Source organism: Eleutherodactylus coqui, chromosome 8, assembly GCF_035609145.1.
Source record: "Eleutherodactylus coqui strain aEleCoq1 chromosome 8, aEleCoq1.hap1, whole genome shotgun sequence".
Taxonomy (NCBI): Eukaryota; Metazoa; Chordata; class Amphibia; order Anura; family Eleutherodactylidae; genus Eleutherodactylus; species Eleutherodactylus coqui.
Genome location: NC_089844.1, coordinates 107,328,324 through 107,353,362, shown reverse-complemented (window position 1 = coordinate 107,353,362; position 25,039 = coordinate 107,328,324). Strand labels below are relative to the sequence as shown.

General features: G+C 44.6%; 1 protein-coding gene across 1 annotated transcript in view; it reads right to left on the bottom strand.

Moving 5' to 3' along the window:
* Positions 1-19,733, bottom strand: part of NUBP1 (NUBP iron-sulfur cluster assembly factor 1, cytosolic) — a 39,428-nt gene extending 19,695 nt beyond the window's left edge. Inside the window, exons 1-3 of the mRNA XM_066576173.1 lie at positions 19,634-19,733; positions 19,456-19,554; positions 17,564-17,697 (exon numbers count right to left, since the gene is read on the bottom strand). Coding sequence (XP_066432270.1) covers positions 17,564-17,697; positions 19,456-19,554; positions 19,634-19,664 — 264 coding nt within the window. The 5' untranslated portion in view covers positions 19,665-19,733. The remainder of the gene's footprint in view (positions 1-17,563; positions 17,698-19,455; positions 19,555-19,633) is intronic.
* Positions 19,734-25,039: the final 5,306 nt, after the last annotated feature.

The window sequence follows — 25,039 nt, the reverse complement described above, 5'->3', positions numbered from 1 at the left end:
GAGCTGGGGGCGGAGCTACAGTGCTGGCCAGTAGACAAGCTCTATGCATGCTGGAAGTTGTAGGCAAGTCGGTTGCTGTGTATTCTGTAGAAGTGATGCATGTAAACACAGCGGCAGATCACCGGCTGCACGGGCCGAAGAAGCGGGTGCAGAGAGGTAGATAAAAGGTCCAGGTTGCCGCTACTTAGCTGCATCTTCTAGATTTCAATGTTTTCATTTTGTGCCTGGAAAACCCCTTTAAGCCACGCCCTCTGGATAGTCAACCACAACTCCATGGTATTTGTAGGTGCAGGATCTTGGATGCCAATGGACCTCTTCACCACATCCCATAAATGTTTGCAAAAGCGCAGACTACACCATTTGTAGAAACTTCCAAAATGTTCTTTGAACCATTTCTGGACAACATCATGGGGGCACATGAACTTGTGGAATGTGGATGCCATTTCTGGCATAGTTGCTTGTCTGTACACAAAGACAATTCTAACGAGATGCTGCCGGTTGCGATCATTAAGCGTCCGTGGGCAGCCACTGCACTGTTCACTGCGGTTGGTAAGGCCTTCAATTACGTTTTCTCTGTACACACATTACACTATGGATCGAGGAATGTTAAGAACCTGCACAACTTCAGAAATGAAATGCCCATCCGCCTGGCACCCACCATCATGCCTCATTCAAAGTCTGATAATTCAAGATGACCATGCTGGCAAGTGTTTAACTTCACAAGATCACACCTCACAACTTATACAGGTGTGGGCGTCACCAAGCTGTCACTTGAGGTAAGTACACTTCATAATTTACATACTGCTATCCCATGACTTTTGGCATGTCAGTATATAGTTGTGTTGTGGCTTTAAAGAGGAGACAAGTGGAAAAAATATGCTGTAGGGCACAGGATTTGCTCCAATTCATTTTAAAACAGGACTGCGATAAGAGATTTAGCACAAAGAATGGACAACCCCTTTTCAAAAGGACTCCATGAGGTGAAATAATAAACTTATCCCTCCACGGACGTCGGGATCCAGTGCTGTCGCCCACGGCGATAGATGATGTCACAGTAAATCACGTGACCACTGCAGCCAAAGAGCAGCTGCAGCGCCACATCCTTGCGCGCCTGGCATCACGGCATTCAGCATGTGAGTGCCAATGCAGGAGAAAGGGCGGTCACACTACAGCTTCTCATTGGCTACAGTGGTCACCTGATTTCTGGCATAGGAATATCCTGGACCGCAGTGGGCTACAGCGTTGGATCGCGGCGGCTGCGGAGGGGTAAAATATCTCTCTGTTTATAAATTCTACCCCAGGGGTTCTATTGAAAATGGGTTGTCCAGTAATTGGAGCACCCCTTTAAGTGATGCTCAAAGTTCAAAAAAGCTATAAGGGGAACTCAAGAAGTACTGGAAGTCTTGTTAATGACTTCATCTATGCCATATGCTGTTCGCAAGGATTTATGTCCCTAGTGCTGCCCTCATAGGGATCAAACGCTACCGAAAAAAATACACATATGGAAAGTTTCAGGTATAGCCCTCAGCGACAAATGACATCAATAGTCCCCAATGTCTGCCGGCACTTACGTAAAGCTGACTTCAGCAACTCACGCCACATACAAAGTGTCCACTTCATATTCCCATAAATCGATGTAATGAAACATGACTTGTAGCTGCGGTAATAATCACTTGGGACGCTCCGTACAGTAATGGTTAACACTGAAGTTCAATGGAATGCACCCAAGTCTGAAGGCCAAGGGGAAATTTACTGATTAATGCCGTGGCTGCCCGGTCTCATTAAACCCCAGCGCTCTGACAGCGCATAGGAACCAACATCTGCTCCGAATTAACGGCCATTAACTTATTTTCTAGATATTGCAGCGCAGCTCGGAAGATATTTGACTTGATTCAGAACTTTTTGACTCTGACCCAACCTTTCCAGCGCTCCGTACTTCTGACTCTTCTATAAACTGTTGCTAGGAACATTACTAAATGTCCTGTTTGTTAGTCAGCCTGATGTCATGTCACTGGAAGATGCTTGCAGCCAAGAACGTTTGGTTGCCATGTTAGGTCACTTCTGACAACAATCTAACCAGAATGGATAATGGCCCGAGCCAAGAGGCAGAGACTGTTGGCACCATTTTACCCGCATGGCTCAATGTCACCGAGTCGACTGCGCCCAAGTCTAAATTCACAGGTGTATACAGAAAACTTTACCAAGGAATAGCTCTAATGTGCTGATGTTTTTGCGCTGTGCGCGCGCAATACGCAGTCAATAGGACCCACTGATTTCAATGGGTTTGTTCACATGAGTATATTTTTTCACGTAACATGCAATTGCGTAAGAAAATACACAGGGTATTTGTGCACATAAAGGATGCGGGATCAGCCGAAAAACACGGGCGTTAGCGACTTTTGGTCAGGCAAACATGCAACGCATTTGCACAACCAAAATGAGCTTACGCCCTTTAGAACGAGCCATAATAGTGAGCCCCCATGGCAGCCCCAGTAGCAACCACAACCCCCACAGCAGCCCCAGTAGTAACAGTGTTCCCCATAGTGGCCCCAGTAATAAGTTTCCGCCATAGTAGTCCTAGTAGTAACAGCAGCACTATATTGGGCCCAGTAGCAATAGTGACCCTAACAGTAGTCCCAGGGATGCTGCCTGACCAGAGGCCAATAGCAACCCCCCTTACTGACCTCTGGCCAGGCAGCATCCCTGCAGGCTTTACACTCACTCCGCTTGCAGCTCTAGTCTGGTGGCGCAGTGCTTAGTCTTTGACCGCTGACCTCTCACCTTGGTTTAGACGTCAGCAATCAGGAGAGGTCAGCAGTCACAGACTCTGCACTGCACGACCAAGCAGGATGAGTAGAATTCCTTTAAAACGGGTTATCCAGAGAAGACCTGCCAGGATATACTGGGATCAGAGCACCTCCGACCCCTGTGTAGTGGCTGACATTCATAACTGCAGGCACAGTTCTCATTGAAATCAATTGATCCCATTGATTTCAATGAGAGTTGCGCCTGCAATTACGAACGCCGACCGCTACACAGAGGCCAGAGCAGCGGCTTCTACTCCGACCCCAGTGTATCTCGACGGGCACTGCCCTACTCTATGGTTTAATGCACGGCTGGTTTAATCTGTAAGACTGGTCCGCATCCAAATATAACTTCCAAGTTTCTTCAACTTTTTGTTTTCATGTTCCCTATAATGCTATTGTCATCCCGATCTCCTTCAGGTGCTAATCAATCACAGTGATAAAGGAGACTGTCAGAAAGTTTTTTTTTAACTTAATCGAAATCGCACAAACAGACTTGCGATCGCGCAAACAAATGTGTGATCAATTAGCAGTTTTCTCTCCTCCCCACTGCCCACCCATACGTACCGCTGATTGGTGGTGAGCACCGGGGGGAACTGATGCTGCTCCCCCGCCTCCACCAATCGGCTTCTTCCCTTCCTCCTGCCATACACAAGCACCGCTGTGACACACGGCTCTGATGTTTCAGACCTCTGCTGCACCTTCTGCTCCTTCGCCCGGTACAATCCCCTGCACTGTCCCTGGGTGAGTTCAAAATATTTTCCCCTATTTTCCTCCTCTAAAACGGGGGTGCGCCTTATCGTCCGGTGCCTCTTATAAAGCGAGAAATACGGTAATAAGAATTCTGCCCTTAAATGGGTTTTCCCACTAAAGACATGTATCCCCTACTAACAGGACAGCCAATAAATTTTGAACAGCACCACCCCATGGCGGTGTATATGCTCCATAAACTCGTTAGGATGGAGGGAGATTATCTCCCTCCGTCTCATACAAGTAAATAGGGCTGTGGTCACATATACACACTGCTGCTCCATTTACATGGGGTGCTATGTTCTGATCCCAGCAAACATTTGTCCCCTGTCCTGTCGATAGAATAAAGTTCATAGTGGAAAAAAAAACCTTTAAATTTTAGTAGTTTTAGGCTACGCGGTCACTTTTTTTTTTTTGCGCTGATTGATTTTCCCTTTCAAGCTACAGCTGCAGTCCACAGCAATGCACCACAATCTTGTAGACTGCAGATGTCTCTTGATAGTTAAGACCAATGGGTAGCACTACAAAAAGGGTCCGTGTAGCCATTGCCTTATGGCGGTTTCATAGCTTAGATCTATGTACGGTGATACGCTGGTCGTTTCACAGTCATAAAACAAGTTTATGTTACTATGTAGGGGAATTTATGCATTTCCAAACTATTGTTACAGGAACCTCAAGGAGAAATCGTTTTAACTCAACCTTCCTATAAATCTGGCAGAGCTCCCCTGAACTTCCTAGACTATTACTGCCAATTCTTCTACAGGAAGGGACTCCACCTTCCCACTCAGAAAACAAATCTGCAGACAGAGAAGGTTCAGTGTAAACAGCCAGCGCCGAATAGAGCCTGAAAAATGCCGGACCTGGACCGAATAAGCAGAAGTCCTCTGCAGGACTCTCCCACCGGTGAGACGACTTTGTGTAGGCCCCATCCTTCACTGCATAAAAGTGGTCACAGTAACTGGCCTGGGGCAAAAATATATTTTATGTAATAAAAAGTGTTCAAAAGCTGATGGCTGGGATGTGAACGAAAAACTTTAAAAATAAATTTCTCAAATGAGTTTTAGATCCAAAAAAAAAAAATATGAGTGTTTTGGACCATCATGCCAAGAGCAGTATTTCAATTTTGCAATTTTGTATGCTAAAAGGCACATAACGTTATTGTGTAATCTAAATTAGAGCAAACATAACTCAAAATCCATTTGTACCACACAGGATGTCTTATACAGAGTTTGGTCCACTTTTTTGGAGAGGGGGGGGGGGGACGGACTTTTTTCCCCCCCTCCATTATTTTTACTTTTTTCAGAGTTTTTTTTTCCCCCTCAGAACACCCTCTGCACAGGAAATCCCTGTGATTATATTAATGTGAGCCTCCAATAAGCTCAAAATTAATATGAAAGTAAGTATCTATAGGAAATGATTAATGCAATTTACTTTCCCCAGATCTTCTTCTAAGCTGCTTTTTAGCCCAGAACTGCGACTATAGTTTTGCTACAATGCCTTATCTGAAGACTCCTCTGCTGCATGAACCAAAGATGAGATGGGGGTGTGTCCCAGACTACTTCATATTAGGCATTGTAGCTAAACTATAGTCACAGACCACTGCTCTGTGCTAATAGAGCCAAGCTAAAAAGGAGCCAGATCCAGGGAAAAAGAAATAGCAGATAATCAAACTCTCTTAGATACTGATTTACATATCAATTTTGAGCTCCTGACTTCAGGCCCATTTAGACAACGATTATCGCTCAAAAGATGCCTTTTGAGTGACTTGAGCGATAATCGTTGTGTGCATTCAGCGCAAGGTGATCGCTCAAATGTTGAGCGACCACCTTGCACATCCAACTGTTCTCTGCTCGGAGCGCCCGGCTGTTAAACAGCAAAGCGCTACGAGCGGGGTATGAAGAACACAGCTGGACCGCTGTGTTCTTCATACCCCGCCTGTGTTCAGGGAGCGGGATACAGCTGAAACAATAGCATCAGCTGTATCCCACTATGAACTCCTGATAAGGCTCATCGTTGTCTTACAGCACGCTGAAAGACAACGATGAGCAACGGCTTAACTAAAACTGCATGATGTCAGTGCAGTTACACACAACGATTATCGCTCAAAAGACGGCTTTTGAGCGAATTTTGAGTGATAATCGTTGTGTCTAAATGGGCCTTCAAGGGACACTTTAATGACGCCGTAGAATTCACTTACAACCACCCGGATTCAGAAGAAGCGCTTCCACATTTCAGAACACAGAGCTAAGTGCTTTAGTGATAAACTGATTTTAGTTCCGTCACAGTACTACATTGGATTATAAATGGAAAGGCCAAATCTTTCCAATGGCATGATGCTCAGTGCCATCAAGAATAGCATTTAAAGGGGCTTTCCGTAGGATAGGTCATCAATACCAGATTGGTGGGAGGCCGACTCCTAACACCACCACTGATCAGCTGTTTGACGAGACTGTGGCACTCAGGTGAGCTCTGGTCTTTTCCTCGGCCTGACATAGACCATAAGACCCATGGATGTTATGTGCAGCTCAAGCCCATCCGAATGTATGAGACTGAGCTATTATACCAGCACTGGCACTACATAATGCATGATACTATGCCAGGGGTTGGATTCAAACGTTCTGATATTGATGCTCTGTCCTGAGGATAGGTTATCAGTATTTCAGTCCCAGAAAACACCTTTCATTTACAAGGCACAGGGAATGCGCTGTTAGCCCATTAGTTACAGATTAACGGTATATTTAAACATACCGGCAGTGTTGTGCGCATTCAAAGCGCCATGGACTTTACTATGGTTTTCTGATGTGGTTTTTGGCCACACGATTTATACAGGTGTAATGTGTTAAACACGTTGCACTTTTAAACAGCATGTCTTTCACTCGTGAATCTGAAAAACTAGTTAATTCGTGAGGTTTTACTGTGTTTTTTCACGGTCTGTAAACAGCAACTGCTAAAATTTTAGCTAGAAAAAACTCAATGACCACATTAAGAAGTGTGGAAGAATAAATTTAGAACTCAATGGCGTCAACATATATACAAATAGAATTATAATGGATAATCTCCACATAATTATTCTAGAAGCACGTTTTAAAATGTATATACGGATATATACACATTCAGACGCCCATGTGTATAAAAAAAGTCCACTACAAATATACATAATATCCCTTTTTCCCCAAAATAATCACAGCCATCGCTTCCTGGAGGCAGGGTTTATGAATTGGCCAATTAATGCCACAGCTCAGCCAATTCATAAATTTTGCCTCCATAATGTGATGGCTGGGATTGGTTCTTGAGTACTGCTCAGCCATGCAATGCTGAGCAGCGCTCCAGAACCAATCAGAGCCATCGCTCCAGGAAGTGATCTTCTGTGGATGACAGAGGACTGCAGAAAGCCTGCCAGAGCTCCTGAGAGCAGCAAGAGGGATGCGGACCGAGCCTGCTAAGTATAAGACATCTCGAAAAATAAGACCTAGTGCCTCTTTAGGGGCAAAAATTAATATAAGACAGGGTCTTTTTGGGGGGCAAACACGGTATATACCCTGAAAGTGACTTTTGCTAGGAGAAACTAAAAATAAAAAATACAATACAAAGTACAATATCAGTAACTGGTATATTCTTAGGCTTCATTCAAACAAGTTGGGGAGAGGGAATTAAAATAATGTATCCAATACATCTCCTTGCAGCATAAATGTTTAAACTTACCCATTACCACTTCCAGTTGAACCACCATTGAAAAGTAGACTTATCACCATTGTGGACCACACTAAAAAGGCGTGAAACACTATGTTGTAGGAAGCGAGTTTTAAAGTTTGAGGGATGCTTGTTGAAGCGTTCCCGTAGAGTACCAACTGTCCTGCCTATATATTGCCGTTCACAAGAGCACTGGAGCATAGATCTCACATTTGCAGACCCACAGTCCATATACTGGGTTTGGCTAACCCTTTCACTTGGCACCCTCTTGATATTGTTCATAATATTTTGGCACCATTTACAGCGTGATTGTGAACATGGAAATGAGCCTATGGGCTTGTCAGGATTTACACATAGATCAGATGAATGGAATTTTTTTTTTTTTTTTCGGTTTCGATGGAGCCATCCTAAGGTAAGATGAGTTTTTTGATAATCTATTTCCCAATACTGGATCATGCAACAACGCAGGCCAGTGATGGCGCAAAGTTTTTTTTTAAAATATCCGTTTATTGCCTGTTATAAACAGGTAGCACTAACAAGAAGTGTTTATTTTTTTCTGGAAAAAATGTGACTTTCTTAGAGTTTTGGGTGTCGATTCCAAATTTGTGGTCAGATTTACAAAGAATAACCTTAAAGGGGTTGTCCCGCGCCGAAACGGTTTTTTTTTTTTTCAAACCCCCCCCCCCCCCCCCCCCGTTCAGCGCGAGACAACCCCGATGCAGGGACGTAAAAAAAAAAACCGCTCAGCGCTTACCTTAATCCCCGCGCTCCGGTGACTTCTATACTTACCGGTGAAGATGGCCGCCGGGATCCTCTTCCTCCGTGGACCGCAGCTCTTCTGTGCGGTCCATTGCTGATTCCAGCCTCCTGATTGGCTGGAATCGGCACGTGACGGGGCGGAGCTACTCGGAGCCGGCATTCTGCATGAGCGGCCCCATTGAAGACAGGAGAAGACCCGGACTGCGCAAGCGCGGCTAATTTGGCCATCGGAGGCCGAAAATTAGTCGGCACCATGGAGACGAGGACGCCAGCAACGGAGCAGGTAAGTATAAAACTTTTGATAACTTCTGTATGGCTCATAATTAATGCACAATGTACATTACAAAGTGCATTAATATGGCCATACAGAAGTGTATAGACCCACTTGCTGCCGCGGGACAACCCCTTTAAGGCCGCCCGCACACGGGCGGAAATCCCTGCATTACAATACGCACACCTATGCAGACGGCCGCGGTTTGGCCACGCGAAATGTCGCACGGCAAACAAACCGCGGCATGTCCTATTTCTGTGCGGGGCTCTGCGAGCCCCGCACAGAAACGTCACTCACCCGGCCGCCGGCTCCGGTCTGTGCATGCGCCGGCAGCTGGCACATGAAAGAGCTGGGGCCGCCAGGCGCGGGTGAGTACGTGCTCCTCCCTGCAGGCGCTCGGGTCGGGTCCCGCGCCGCCGGATCCAACCCGCCCGTCTGCAGGCGGCCTAAGGGTAGAATAAAGAAGTGTAGATACAAATTGCAATTAAATGTGTTTTATGAATGTACTTATAAACAGTAAATCCTGTCTAATAATACAGAACTTCCATAAGTGGCATGAAAATACGGGAGGTTAGACGTAATATTTGCATAAGCCAGTTATTTCCGTTATGTCCCCCAGTGCTTTCCCTTGGAATATTCCAGCAGTAATCAACCAGCATCGCAGACATCCACTTTCCTTCATACCATTTTTCAATTGCATGTATGTCCTCTTGAAAGCTTTCACCAACCTCATCTGATAAGTCACGGCATCTCTCCAAGAAGTAGTGAGAGTGCGAGTGCATGAAATGTACTTTGAGGGGCATGTTATACCCCAAATCTTTGTAGGAGTTCAACATGTCGGTCACAATCTGTTCAAAGTCGTTTGATCTCATTTTCCCCAGACATTTGTCTGCCACATTCCTGAATGCCACGTGGGTAGATTATGCTTTGCTTGTTAAGTATTCATTGAATTTGTCGTCAGTTTTTATTACTCGACAATTGTGATGAATGAGGCCCATGGGCTTAGTGGTCAATATACTGTAACAACACAGTACAATACTGACTATCCTCCTTTCTTATGATGTTTATAACATTAATATCTTGCCTGACAGACAGTTTTTGCTGTCATGGTTGGATTCATGACCCTGAATATAGTTTAGAACACTGACCTTTACCCAGGAAAATAATACAGTCGTAACACAAATCTGAGGAGTTGGTCTTCTGTTTTCAAGGGTTCTCTTCAAAGTTCTTCAGGCAAATTCCAAATAACTCATCTAGAATTCACCCATAACACTCCTTATAGAGTCATCCACCAATCTTTTAGGGAACCCCTTTGTGATAAAACGGGAACCCAGAATTTTTAGTAGTTTGGAGTAGATCTTCTTAATATTTCCTGATCCTACTCATCTGACTGAATGATAATTACAACCTTTGTAATATAGGCAGCCATTCACATCAGTGGGTTTAAAGTGTATTTTCGTTTGTATTCAATCACCTGTTATAAAGAAAATATAAAGATCTAGAAATATTTCTTTTGAATCGATATGTAAAGTGAAATTTAACTCTCACCCATTCTTATTAATCTCTTTGATAAAATTCTCTAGCTCTAGTAAGGTTCAGATTAGGACTCTGCAGGCCAGTCCTACCGTGGATCATCCATATCCACAAACCAATGTAAAACAGCACTGGATTTGTGACATTGGGCATTGTCTTCTTGGAAGTATTACTGATCATTTCTAGAATATTGCCACATTGTCTGCAGCACTATATTGTCTAGAATGCCAAGATACACCTCCGTGTTCATAGTTCTTGCCATTACAACCAATGGACCAAAACCATGCCATGTAAAACATTCCCAGACCATAACGAAACTCTCCCTGTACTTAACTGTTGGCACAACACACTTTGACAAAAGGTGTTCCCTGGGCATCTTCCACACCGAGGTACATCCATCCGATTTGAAGATGGAGTAGCCCGATTTGTAACTCCATAGAACGTTCTTTAATTGCGCCAATGACAAGGCTCCTTGCATCATTGTAGACAAACCAATGTACTGCGCTTCACAATGGCCAGCTTGTATGGGCATAACCCACAATAGTGGGCAGTTCCTGTGACAAACTATGGTCAACACCTACAAGGGTCTGCATTTTATGTAGAAGGGTTTAGGACATGTGGCATGCTAACAAGACATGATCCATTCTGATAGGCATGTCTGAACACTTTTGGTAGGATAGTGTACTTAGAAAACATTCAGTTAGAGGTTTTAGCCCTGTATCCCAATACCCCCTGATGAAGAAAGAGCACATGCCCCACCAGCCCAAAATAGGGAAACCTACTTGTGCACATAAAGCACAGGTCTCCATGAAGAAGAAAAAAAAAGGTATCTGGACCCTTCTTAAATAAGCAAGTGTCAATGACAAACAGGAAGATGCAACTAATAAGAGGGTAATCCCACAAGTCTACATATTGGCAGCCATTTTTACTTTCCAGTAGAGTGGAAGGATGAAGAATGCAAGAGTGACGCAGAGCAGAGTCCATGTAAACGTTACCCCTATTATATAAATTGAGGATACTAACTGAAGAGAAAGACAGACAATACTGCAGCGGGACGCTAATAATCCCAGGAAACAGATGTGGTCTAAAACGTCCTTCCTCCATCACCATCTGCCTGCCGCCGACAAAAATAATTCAACAAGATGCTAAAATAGTCATTAACTGGACATGGGCCACAAAACTTTCCAGACGGAAGCAGACAGTCCGGAGAGAGATATGAACAGCTCATGCTCACTCCTAAATGCTATCACATTTCAATATGTTGCTCTGATTCAAATGGCAATTTAACATTTAGCCCTTCCCAACATCCGCCGAACATGAGGAATGCAAGTCAGCCGGGACAGTACGGACTGGGCTCAGGAGCTGAACTTGCTCCTTATGCAGGGGGTGGTGACTGTGAAACACAGATAACACTCGCCACAGCGGCTTGGTGGTCAGTGTTGACCATAGCATCTAAGTGGTGGACAGAGGGAGGGGTCTTCCTTTATCTTCCAATCAGCCAGCCCTTGACGTGATTGTGAGGTGCTGATTGGTGCTCAGAGCAGCTGCAGGCTTAGCGAAGGCCTCCAGAGCTACCATTTTATTACATCACTACCTGTGGCATAGTTTAATTGCTTGGCAGCCAGAAATCAATACACAAGTACTGCAGTGCATTGTAGAAGACATCACGTTGTTTAATCGTACATGTGCACTAAAAATAAACTGCGAAAAATAAACAAGATTGTATTAAACATCTTCTTAGTAAAAAAAAAAATGTGTGTGTAAATCCCCATCTATATATATAAAATTGAATGTCTGTCTGCGTGTCTGTCTGTTTGTCCTTTATGCGCTACTACACCATTCATCCGATCGCCATGAAACTTTGGGAAGTTGTTGAGTGCACTCCTGGGAAGATTATAGGCATAGTACATCTATCCTATGATAAATGGCGCACGTGCGAGCGTCGTCGACAGTTACGCCCCCCCCCCCCACGTAGATCGTTCGATTTCCATCATTGCCACCAATTCTCTCACTTCGCGATGTCGTAGAAACATGAAATTTGGCCCGGGCATTGATTATGTCATAAATAGGAAAAGGTAATCAGTCCCAACCCGATTATTCAATTCTATACGCCAAAGAATTAGCATCCAAATTTTACGTACGGAATGTAATTTTCTCACATAGAAACATGAAATTTGGCACGGGCATTGATTATGTCATAAATAGGAAAAGCTAATGGGTCCCAACTCCATTATTCAATTCTAAGCGCAAAAGAATTAGCGTCCAAATTTTACGTACGGAATGTAATTTTCTCACTTCCTGATATATATAAATGAATGTCTGTCTGTCTGTCTGTCCTTTATGCATTACTACACCATTCATCCAATTGCCATGAGACTTTGGGAAGTTGCTGAGTACACTCCTGGGAAGTACAACTATCCTACGATAGGTGGCGCGCATGTAAGCATCGTCGACAGTTATGCCCCCCAGACAAAGATCGTTTGATTTCCATCTCAAGCACGAAAGCAAAAGGCATTACGAGCAACGGGATGCGTGTTCAACCACAAAATGATGCATCCGCCGAACGTTTCGCAAGACAATTGCTGGATATTGAGAATGCTGAGGTAAAATGAAAGCTGTGCTGTGATTGGTTGCTATTTCTTATACTGCTGAGGTAACATGAAAGCTGCGCTGTGATTGGTGGCTACTTCTTATACTACTGAGGTTGCATGAAAGCTGTGCTGCGATTCGTTGTTATATATTATACCACTGAGGTAACATGAAAGCTGCGCTGTGATTGGTTGCTATATATAATACCACAGAGGTAACATGAAAGCTGCGCTGTGATTGGTTGCTATTTTTTATATTGCTGAGGCAGAATAAAAGTTGCGCTGTGATTGGTTGTTATTTCTCTTACTGCTGAGGTAACATGAAAGCTGCGCTGTGATTGGTTGTTATATATTATACCACTGAGGTAACATGAAAGCTGCGTTGTGATTGGTTGTTATCTAGATATATAAAAATGAATGTATGTCTGTCTGTCTTCGCAGCAACGCGCGACGGACAAGCTAGTTTGTACATAAAAACATAAATTGTGAAAAAAAACACACATTAGTATTTTTGTGGTCAAAAAGAGTCTGGTCTAATATAACATTGCAATGCCAGAATTGAGGGGGGTTTTTGTCACTAGTGTTCAAAAAAATCTTGAAAAAAACCCCACTAAACTACCTTAAAATATTAGTCACGTGCACCGCAAAAAGATCAATAAAGGCTCAATTCAATCCAAGTCATGGGTGTCACAATGTGGTGACCAAACGTAACATTTTTCTGTACTTTTTTTTGTTTTAGGCACTAAAACATAACTATATAACTGTTGTATTGCATAATCCTATTAACCGACAGATCTCAGATAATGGCTGGTATAATGTAGGATAGAGAATTTACAGGTTAAATTATGCACCATTCGTCAGCACTGCCAAAGAGGAGTCCAACGATATGCATGACATGTGGGCACCCTCCAGTCTCTGATGGACAGGTTTCTCTGTGTAGCCTGTGGAGACCTGTTCTAGGATGAGTGAGCGCCACCACCCTGTTCATTCCTGGCAGGCTTAACAGGAAGCAACGGTGTGGAGTTATCCTCTGGCCACACTTCCGATGTGTCATCAAAAATGACCTATTCTAGGAATACAATATTTTATGTTAAACACATTCTTTAAGAATTTTTTTAATTCTATACACTGATCACTAAGCCTAATAATAATCTGACACTTTTTATTCTGCAAATAAAACTTCTTAGTAGTCATCGACTCAGACAGGACTACAATGGCTGATTGCACCTCAATATAGATAACTCTGCATCCACCATTAAAACCCTTAACGACGCAGGATACATATTTATGTCGTGGGGGGGCAGAGTATGTATAGAGTGGATGCAGCTCCACACACTGCAGGTGCCAGCTGTCAGCTCACACCCGCTCACACCAGCCACGATCAGCGCTCATGCTAATCCCAGCTATTAACCCTTTAAATGCCTCTGTCTATCCTGTTAGTAGCATTTAAATGCCTGATCTGTAATCCGGGGCCCCGATCAGCTCCTGCTCAATAAGATTACAAGGTGCCGTTCGATTGCTATGGCAGCCTGGGGCCTTCTGACTGCCTGTCAGAAAACAGGATAATGCAATACTATGGTATTGCATTATACTCCATGAGCGATTAAACAATGTAATTGTTAACAATCGCAAGTTTAAGTCCCCTGTGGTGACCAAAAAAAAATAAAATAAAATAGTTTTAAAAAGTTTAAATCAAGATTAGAAAAAAATAGTAGGTAGTAATAATTTAATCCTCCCTTCCTCCATATTTATAACAAAAAAATAAAGCAAAAACAAAAAGAACACATATTTGACATCACTGCATCTGTAAAAGTAATGTATAAATTATCCTTCACAGCGAACGTCATCAGAAAAAAAAAAAAAGATAGCGTAATTCTGGTGTTTTTCGGTCACTGTCTCCAAGAAAAAAAAACGTAATAAAAAGCCATCAAAAAGTCATATGTACTTTAAAATGGCACCAACAAAAAACTACAGGATGTGCCCCAAAAAAAAAATCTGAGCCCTCACACAGCTAGATTGACTGAAAAATAAAACCATTATGGCGGTTGGAAGATGGCAGCAGAAAGAAAGTATCTTTGGAAAAAGTTAAAATATTTTTTAAAAGTCGTACAGCAAACAAACAAACCTCTATAAATTGGGTAAGATGTTAACAATAGGTTATGCCACTGATCACTTCCTGTAGAAGTCAATGTGTCAGCTCCTGTCCATTGTGTGAATGGCCCATGATTTCAGCTCAAAGCATCTCCAACTGCTGCTAACTGCAGCGCAGGCACGATAGCCGCCCCCATAGTCATGTACAGACAGTAGAATAAAACTATCAGTATACGAAACGATTCACTACCTGGTTTAAATAGGTTAAAGAAATCCAGCTCATACATTCCCTTTAAAGGGCATTGCAACCCCTACATTTTTAGGATCAATGGGGGTCTCAGCAGTCAGACTTCTACTAATCAGAAAGTGATGCTATATTCTAGTGACCATCACTTCACGTGATCGGAATAACCCTTTAACCCTTTTGCTACTAGGACAAATTCCACACATTTGAAAAACAAACCTGTATTATAAAATAAATAAAATTATATCCTCGCCCCCGTATATTTTTAAGGTCGCCTTCATTCAATATTGAAGTGTGACATTTTAGAAAAAAAAATACATAAAATGTATGCTTGTGGCTAACAGTCAGAACAAAGTAGAGTCTGAAGCCTGAAATCAATGGAAGTCGTCTGTTCCACGGCCCATCCACAATTGAATTGCGGACGGGCCGGGGATTCCGCGCTAAAGCAGGAGTTTAAAAAAGAAAACTCCATTGAGCATGTGAGGCGGCGATTCGGCAGATATCCGCAGTGAAGAAAAGAGAAGACCTGGACGGGTAAGTAGAATCCTGCAGTGTCTTCGGCCGCGGGCAGGGTTGGATCCCGCAGGGGGCTTCCGCATACAGAATCCGTGCCCTCCTTGGACATGAGACCCAATGGTTCAAGATGTGCAGTGCTCCTACTGTCTACATGAAGATAATGCTTGTGCCTCCCACCTGGGGTCACTGGAGGCTACACAGGGGAGAGAGAGGACAATGAGACCACTTTCACGTAGAACTATTTGCATCAGTGTCTATAAGCCAGGTGTGAAGCCTACATGCGGCATTGACCTACAAATACTGTTGCAAAATCCTGGCCAGAATACTGCCGAGCGAGCCAATGGGCTGGGAGCGTTCTTTCTGCGCTCACCTTCACCTTCTCCCCTCCATTGCATGCAAACAAAAACCCAGGAAGTAAAACTTTTCAAGCAGCGCCACAATTTCAAACAAGCACTGCGCTCCAAATTTTGAGCTTTGGTTATTGCACCAGGTATAGTTTGAAAGTCAAGTCTGGGCATTGATAAGATATCAAGATCTAAGCATTAGCCACGTTTAAAGGCTGGATGAATTACATATAATCGAGAGCCACTTCTTGACATCCTCTTCTTTCGCTGACAAGTTGTTTACATCCACAGGATCCCCTTTGCTGGATGTCTTTCCTCGCACCATTCTCAGAATACTCTTCACACCGTTGCATGGGAAAACCTACTGAGATTGGCAGCGTATGAAATCCAGACTAGTCTAGCACTGATGCCCAGGTCTCCTTTAAAGTCGCTCCGATCATTTGATTTTCCCACTCTAATGTGGATTTACCTTGAAGCTGATCCACAGAAAATTCGCTCACTTGATGTCATGCTGCACTCCACACATGGAAGCACTAGCTGTGAGGGACATGTGTCTCCAATAAAGAGCTTATTCCATGTTTGTCCTTACCATAGGAAGGGTTAAACAGGTTTTCTGGTTCAGTGTAAAAGCATAATCAATGTCTAATGAAAAGTTATGCAACCTTGCAATACATTCTGGGGGATTTAAAGGCTTTCAACCAGTCGTCCGGTGTAAAAATAATCGCAAATTATGGCGCACAAACCACTGAATTTATTAAGACGTGTGCAGCTCATAGTAAATTTGGCGCAACTAAGCAAAAGAAAGTTGGCTTAAGCTCGGCAGTAATATTGTCTATATCCAGAAATTATGTAGAAGACGACATATAAATGAGAAGAGTGTTGGGCAAAGCCAACCAGAAGAACTCTATTTCGGGTCAAACTAAAATTTCGGTTTAACATGAACCTAAACCAAACTTTTAGCAAGGTTCTACTTCAAACAGGGTTCTACTGGTTCGCTCGATACTAGTCCTGAACACTGGTGTATAACACTCAAGCTTATTCACACGGCGAAGAATCTTACATGAGTTTTGTGCATTGTGAGATGCATAAATATGAATTCCATTCCTTTCAAAGGACTTATTCATATGAGCGATTTTTCCCCTCGCAGAATTATTATGGCTCCTATGGTGGCTTTAGACGATCGTATTTGCATATGTTTTTGCACGTATAAAATATGTGTCCAATGTGCAAAGAATAGAACCCCCTGATGTCAATGGGTTTGGTCTCCTAAGCACAAAATGCACGTGCAATAAAATAGGACCTGCTCTATTTTAGGGCTTATTCAGACAGGCGTATATGGACCGGGGTTTCACGCCTGGTTGATATATGCTGTCCATCTCTGCAAGGGAAGGAGGCGGGCCTGGCCGAGAGCTAGTGCACTGAACTCCCGCCCTCTCTCCACTGTTTGCAATGGGAGGGGGCGGGACTTAGCTTCGCCTCCGTCCTGCCCCTCCCATTGCAAGCAGTGGGGAGGGGCGAGGGTTCAGTGCACTAGCTCCTAGCCAGGCCCGCCGCCTCCCCTTGCAAAGCGGGACAGCGTATATCGACCGGGCGTGAAAACCTGGCCAATATACGCCTGTCTGAATAAGCCCTTAATGTGTATTTGTGCATCAAGGGTCCCACAGAAGTCTATGGGAGGTGCGCAATATGTTAATTCCACGGCAAAAAAAAAACAGTTGGACCTCATTAGGCTAAAGAGCCTTTTAAATCACAGAAGGGGTGTGCCGCATGCGCAAAAAGTACACTACTATACACCAATACACACACAAATCTGAAGCATGCGCAATTGCAAAACGGTTGTCTGAATCTGCCCTTAGTGTTATAAACCAGTTTTGGGAGTTTTGGTGAATTTCTGGTTCAGTTAGAACTAATTCAGACCAAACTGAGCTTTTCAAAAGTTTGCTCTTCGCTATGAGAACAGCGCCCGAACTTACCTGCTTGCCTTCATCCTCAGCCAAGCCATGAGCCAAATGGGCGCTAAATGTGCTCTTCCCAACGCCTCCCTTTCCAGAGAGGACCAGGATCTTGTGCTTCACGGAAGACATTTTTTCTTTGATTTCTTCTATTGCTAAAAATGGAATACAAGAAAACAGTATTATATAGTAGTCAGTGGTGAGCTGCAAACCATAGTCAGTCACCTGCCTGGTTATGGAGGGTAGCTGATGGAAGCAGACGTCTTGCTACACAAGGACCAGGTGGTGAGAAGTACCTGCATATTACACCACATTCCCATAATGAGAGATTAGCTGATATACTGGTCCTCCATATAGGACACTTCTACTCCTGATAAGATTACCAACATCCATTCATGGGGCGTACGGGACTTCAATGGGGGGGAAATTAGTAGATCAGGGAGGTAACCTTCACTGAGAGCGCCCATTGTTTTCAATGGGACTGGCAAATCATCGCACAAGGTTTCCCACGGAAAACAATAAGAAACACTCCGCGATCCTCTGCGGCGACTTTTGCGTGTAGCAAAAAAAGACGCACCGTGTGAAATGGCTAATTAGTCTAATGAGCTCCAGATGTGTTCTTTTTCCTGCACAATTACGCAGTGTTTCACGCGCCTCCTAGCGTACATTGCACATCCTCATTGACTTCTATGGAGACCTTGCGCAGGAAGATAGAATTGATGTTTTTTTTTTTGTGCAACTGAAATGCGCATCAAAATCCGCCCGTGAACGAACCCATTGAAACCAAAGTCTTCTTTTCTCTGCGTATTGCCCGTGCAAGACGTGTGCACAACTACGCCCGTGTGAAGCCGGCCTTGAAGGGGTCGTCCTTTGTTAGAAAAACATGGCTGCTTTGTTCCAAAACCACTGCCCCCCCTCTCCATAGGTTGGGTGAGGTATTACAGCTTAGCCCTATTCACATTAATGGAGCCGAGTGGTGATACCAGACAATGCACGGACGGCACCAACACTGGTTTGAAGAAAGCAGCCATATTTTCCTAACCCTAGACTGGATAAATAGTGAACACAATGGACAGTGTAGCGCCGCTCGCCTTGGACACGGACAGGACAAGCAAGGAGTTCTTCACAGTCCATGTCTACATGATAAGCCTCAGTAGCGAATATTATGGGTTCGTTTGCTGTCCGCTTTTTTCACATCTGACACATGGAAAATATAAATAAATAAAGCTGGTGCAGAGGAGGCCTCTGGAAGCGCCTCGCTGTGGAGCAGCCATGTATCACATGTAACACTGAGGTCCCCTGCAGCAACCATATGGCGGTCTGCAGCCTCGCCAGGGGGCGACATTTCTGGCAATCCGCAAATCACCAGGAAATGGGCTGTTTTAGGTCGCTCTCATAGGGGTGTATTGTTATCGTGCTTCGCACGCAACACCAAGAGCCCATTGGTTTCTATCAAGACACACACAAACTTGCAGGGTTTTTTTTTTTCCACTCATATTGCGCTTGCAAAAAGATATAGTGGCATGGACTATCTTGGCATTATGCGCACATACACGCTGAGATAGTGCATGGGGGTGGGTGGCACACAGCATGTACACGTCATTGTATACTTGCTGCACGCTGCCATTTACGTCTAAGCCTGGCCTTGAGAAGGAGCGGTCCTGTAAAAAGTGCGCAGTCTTCTACGTCATGGCCGTCCTTGCAAAAGAAAATATAAACTCTCTATTTACTAACGAAAAGTTGTATACTGGAAAGTCGGTAGAGCGGTGATGACACGGCATACTGCACTGACTTCTCAGCTACACCTAGCAGCCTGTGTAGGGCAGGGCATGCTGGGAGTCGTAGTTCTGCAGCAGCTGCAAGCACAGAGTGATGCCTGCTGTATATGTTAATCAGCCTCGGGGATTGATTACCTGGGTCTGGTCCTGCCGAGGCCGCACATAGTGACTGGTTGGGGCAGCCCTCGCACGCCGAGCTCTTCCCCGCATCGCTGCTGCCCGTACCAGGACAGTCTGTAAGCAGAAACACAAGACATTAGCACACTGTAACCGCAGCCAGCAGATCCCACCGTACGGTACCGGCAGCACTCACGCTGCGGAGCGTTCTCAGGCACATCAGCCATGGGACCACGTGAACCGCACGGCGCTTCCTACTAGCATCTACGTCTTTACTTCCGGCATTGTTGCGTTCCAAGCCTCACTTTGCTTTGAGAGCTTTTTTTTTAAATTAATTTGTCATAACTTTATTGATAGTAAGAGAAGAGCGATTACGCGACGTTTTCAGCGATATTTCAATAAGCGCTCCTGAGTCCTGGGGGTGAATTGTCTTGAATTAAGATGAATAAATGAAATATGTGTAATCTAGAATGGTTTTATTCCTGATTAATTGTTCCTATAGCAACCAATCAGGATTCCAGTTGATGTTTTCTAATGGTCCTCTTAGACTGGATGAGTCCTGGTGGAAATTTAAACGCGTCCTTCAGCAAAGGTTTTATTTTTCTACAAAGGGCCCAGATTTGGCTTACGGGAATGAACAATTGTAATTCCGATCATTTGCCCGTTCTCACCCCCGGTTGTCTGTACTGCGTCCTATTTATTTTACTTATTTATATAGCACATATATATTTCATGGCGCTGTACGTTATTTAATGTCTCACATTCTAAACTCAACTACTAGCATGTTTTTTGAAGTAGGAGGAAACACGGGAAGGACACGCAAGCTCCATGCAGATGTTGGCATGCAGTTAGGACGGCTTCACACGGGCAAGATAATCGCGCAAGATTTGTAAATTGCGAGACGCACAAATATGAACTCCATTCTTTTGAATTGGGTAATACACAAGAGCGATTTTTTCCCCGCATCGCCATCAAATCACGGCATGTCCTACCTTGTACATGCTCTCACATTGCACGGCTGAATGTTTTCAGTGGGGCCGGAGGCGTATTTGTGCGCGCAAAATCTGCAGTGCAACACACAGAGAATAGAACCTATTGGCTTCAATAGGTTTATTCTCAATACTCTTTTTTTGTGTGCGTGCATTTCTTGCGTGTAAAAAACAAAATGAAGCATGCTCTTATTTTTTTTGCAAATTTGCGCACCAAAGATCCCATAGATGGGAAGGGCACAAATGCGCACTCAATACCCGCGCAATTGTACAATATGCTGAGCAACTCAGTGGGGAAAAGAACATATCTGGAACTCATCAGGCTAAACAGCCTTGGAGATCACAGCACGGGTGTCTCTTGCACCCATGTGAAATGTTCCTGTGAGCTCAAAAATACCAGTAATATGCGCAAAAACGTGAGTGAAGGCGCATCATTCCCGGCACTAATGCACTGCGATTACACAAGTACGTTTGTGCATACGCTCTTGTGAGGGGGCCCTCCGTGCCCCTTCCTGTACTATTGCTGGTGCAGCCTGTTCACGCTGTGTGGAGGAAGTTGTGGATTGTGCATGGCGTTAACAGGCTGTGCTAGTGATAATATTGCAAGGCGCACTGATAGACTAACATGGAATATCCGGACAGCCCTAAATATGCAAAACACTTGATCCACCAGGTGGTGCTGTATTATAAAGGCAAGTTGTTGAGTTTTGGCGCTAACGGCTGTGGGGAAGGAGAGGTACTAAGAGGTAGGGCGGACTGGGAAATCAAAGTGTCCCTGGAAAAAAATTACAAAGTGGCCCCATGTTGTATGCGGCCCAACCAGCAGCAAATGGGGTGAACACAGGTAGGTAGGGGTCAACAAATTGCCTGTTGCAGCGACGAAAGTGGAAGGTGGTAGGAGGGGAGAAGTCTATGTGGTCTGCACAGCTTGCCGCAGTAAATATACTACGATGAACGTTAAGGTGCCGCCTATTTCTAACCCATTAAGCCTCCATGATGTACATGAACATCATAGACTGGCTTGTCTTAAGCGCTATTGTAGTGTCCAAGAACAACATCCTGGTCCCCTCCATAACTGTCATGCATGTATTGTCTCATGGATGCACTGTACAAGGCTGTCATGTCATTTTCTGTATGAGTGTTGCACAGCTGCAGCGTCTGAAGGGTTAACTCCCCTAAAATCATTGCCTGTGAGCTCTTCTGCTGAATGTATCTATTCTACTGTATCATGTGGTACAAGTGAGGTTATAAAAGTGAGTGTCTAAGACGGGGAAAGGAGTCCATCTTCAGGAGGAGAGAGTGCTAACACAGAGCCGCATGAAGCACCTTTAGCTTCCATGTCAGTGAAGATGGAGGAATAAGAGCGACTACCCGTAGCGTCTGGAGAGTGGATGTGAGAGGAGTGAGTTCCTTCCAGAGAGAGAGCGCACTACCCCAGTTTTGCTAACCAGGTACCTATTCACAACACAGGCGTTTTTTTTCCTGTGCGGCCATCCGCCATTAGGATCACCGCACAGAGGTGCTTAATTGTGACACCCACGTGGATGTGGCGGGGTGCATCTAGGCTAAGCCTTCTTTCTGAGTAATTTCGTCTGCCAGAGTGTATGTGGAGCGACCACTACCCTTTTCCTCCTCCAGAGTGCTCCCCAATTCCAGGAACGGTGACATATAGATAATGTGGACTATAGGGCCGTATTGTTTCTGTGTATCCTTCCTACCTCTGAGCTCTAGCCTGTCATTTATACAAGTGAATTCTACCTGTAATATCTGTTTATTCAAGTTTAATGCAAGTAAAGTTTTACCAGGCCTTAAAGGGGTTGTCCCGCGGCAGCAAGTGGGTCTATACACTTCTGTATGGCCATATTAATGCACTTTGTAATATACATTGTGCATTAATTATGAGCCATACAGAAGTTATAAAAAGTTTTATACTTACCTGCTCCGTTGCTGGCGTCCTCGTCTCCATGGTGCCGACTAATTTTCGGCCTCTGATGGCCAAATTAGCCGCGCTTGCGCAGTCCGGGTCTTCTGCTTTCTTCTATGGAGCCTCTCGTGCAGGATGCCGGCTCCGTGTAGCTCCGCCCCGTCACGTGCCGATTCCAGCCAATCAGGAGGCTGGAATCGGCAGTGGACCGCACAGAAGAGCTGCGGTCCACGAAGACAGAGGATCCCGGCGGCCATCTTCAGCGGTAAGTATAGAAGTCACCGGAGCGCGGGGATTAAGGTAAGCGCTCCGGTAAGCTTTCTTTACGTCCCTGCATCGGGGTTGTCTCGCGCCGAACGGGGGGGGGGGGTTGAAAAAAAAAAAACCCAGTTTCGGCGCAGGACAACCCCTTTAACCGTTCCTGAGGACCCGAGGTACTACAGACAAGTCTCCGTGTTATTAATCCGCGGCATTGAACAACAGTGTGTGGGAACGGTGGTGTCATGAGTGATATCTACTACCGCCCCCCTTATCCCCTTTATTGACGCTCCCAGCCCAAGGAGTGTTGAAGCTCTGCCGGCAATCTACACTGGCCTTGGCAGCGTGTCAATCCTCCGGGACCAGAGCATGGTAGGTGCTGCCGTGATAAGCCAGCACTTATCCCTCTCAGCTCTTCACGTTAGCCAGGTGCCCAGGGTCACCCCTCTGGGGTGTTGCACTATGACAGACATTTATGTCATGTGTCTTGATGATCCCTTTGTTGACTGAAAGCCAAGCTCTCGCTGTTATGGCCAGGATCAGAAAGACTCTGATCCCTGTTATTTAACTCCCTAGATACCAAGGTCAATAGTGAGCATAGTCTCTAGGTCATTAGAGAGAAGGTCCCCACAAATGTAATTATAGGATGATGAGGAAAAGCCCCCAGACAACCCACCTCTGCTAAGGGGTCCCAGTTACTTAGTGATAGGGTCCACTGAGAGGGCACAATTGGTGAATCGGGCCCATTGGGGACACAGTTACTTATAGGGAAGAACTGAGGTGGTGCAATTACTTTGTTATATGGAACATGGAAGAGCTATAATTCTCTTGTGAGGGGAAGGCAAAATAGAGGAATTATTACTATCTGGGGGCATAAGGGGTAATACTGTAGAGGGCACTATTACTGAGGGGCACAAGGAAAACATTATTTTTGGTGGTTACTGTGGAGAAACTATTACTTTTTTGAGGCAAAAAAGGGGGCTCTAGTACTAGGGTGACAGTGAAAAGGGCATTGGGGCAGTGGCAGAATCGGGAGAGTATACACAGACAAGTAGTGGCCAGAAGAAGTATTCACGAGGCTGGGCCCAGAAAAGGGAAAGCTGAAACTGTAATCAGAGAAAATGTGACCTGCGATCACTGGAGATGAATGCACTGTAATCACTATCACTGTGTATAGCTGCTGTCTGACTATATTATATGGGGACAGCATCATTTGGAGGTATACCAGAGCTAAACTGCTGTGTCTGAGCCATACTATAAACATCTAGATATGTCATTAGAATCTATATATGCTTTTTGTGTGTGTGGGGGGTGATGGTGGGAGGAACATGTCCTGGGGCTTGTGCTTCTGCTATTTTAATCTCTTTGGATTGGATCTATTTGGTTAATCTCTTATGAGTGACTGTGTGAGTGCATTGGCAGGTAAGTACTCCTTACTGGGGGTCGGGAGCATTTTGGAACACAGTATTTGTACCAGCGGTTAACTTGACTTCATGAGTTGCTGTCTGTACTGTGCTTTATTTATACTATGAGTTGATTATGGGATGGAGGGTTAGTTTAACTGTTGTAAACAGCTAATAATGTACGCCTAACACTGAAACTAAACCTAACCCTCCAGCCCAGCACAAACTCCTTCCACGCTGCTTTCGGCCTCAGAGCTGTGCTGCCCGGACAACAATGCAGCCAATTGGGAGCTAGGGGCGTGACAGGGGTGTTCCTCTGTCTAAGACCTGTCAAACCCCTAGTTTCCGGTGGCGTCAAGATACAACAGTACCATAATGGTGTGCGAGATCCATCAAGTGATGGACTCCAGCGGCGCTTGATGGAATCCCTTGACTGTATTAGGTTCTGTCAGTTTTCCATCATAGTGTCCATCATACTACTGCATTACTGCAAAAGAAAATAGTGCAGCATGCTACGCTATTTGTCCAACATTTAGCATGGAACTCCTGGATGGAAACTCTGAAAGAATATGTGAAAAGATCATGTCACCACAACAATTGCTGTGCAGTCACATCACTTTGTGCCTAACGGAGGTTCCAGTTGCAACTAGACCGGCTGCTCCTCTGCCACATAAAAGAGGACACCAATATTAGAAATTGCCTACAAAGTTGAAGGATGCTGTTTCAGACCTTGCTTTGGAGTCTGCTATATACTTTAGTTTACACCCCAGATATTAGTGGCAGAATGCAAAGATCTGGGAGCTAGAATGGGGGGCGATATTTCACAGTAGTTTTCTTAATTAGGCTGGTGATGGACAAGCATATTCCGGCCACATTTTTGCATCCTTTATACACGGGTGTCCCAGCCCAACCACCGGTCTCCTGACCGCTACTCAGAGCATCACTGATTCCTATAACGTTTACATAGGATGATTTTACTATGGTGATTTCACTGTAGTATTTTACGGCAGCTGCGTCTATGGTAGGTC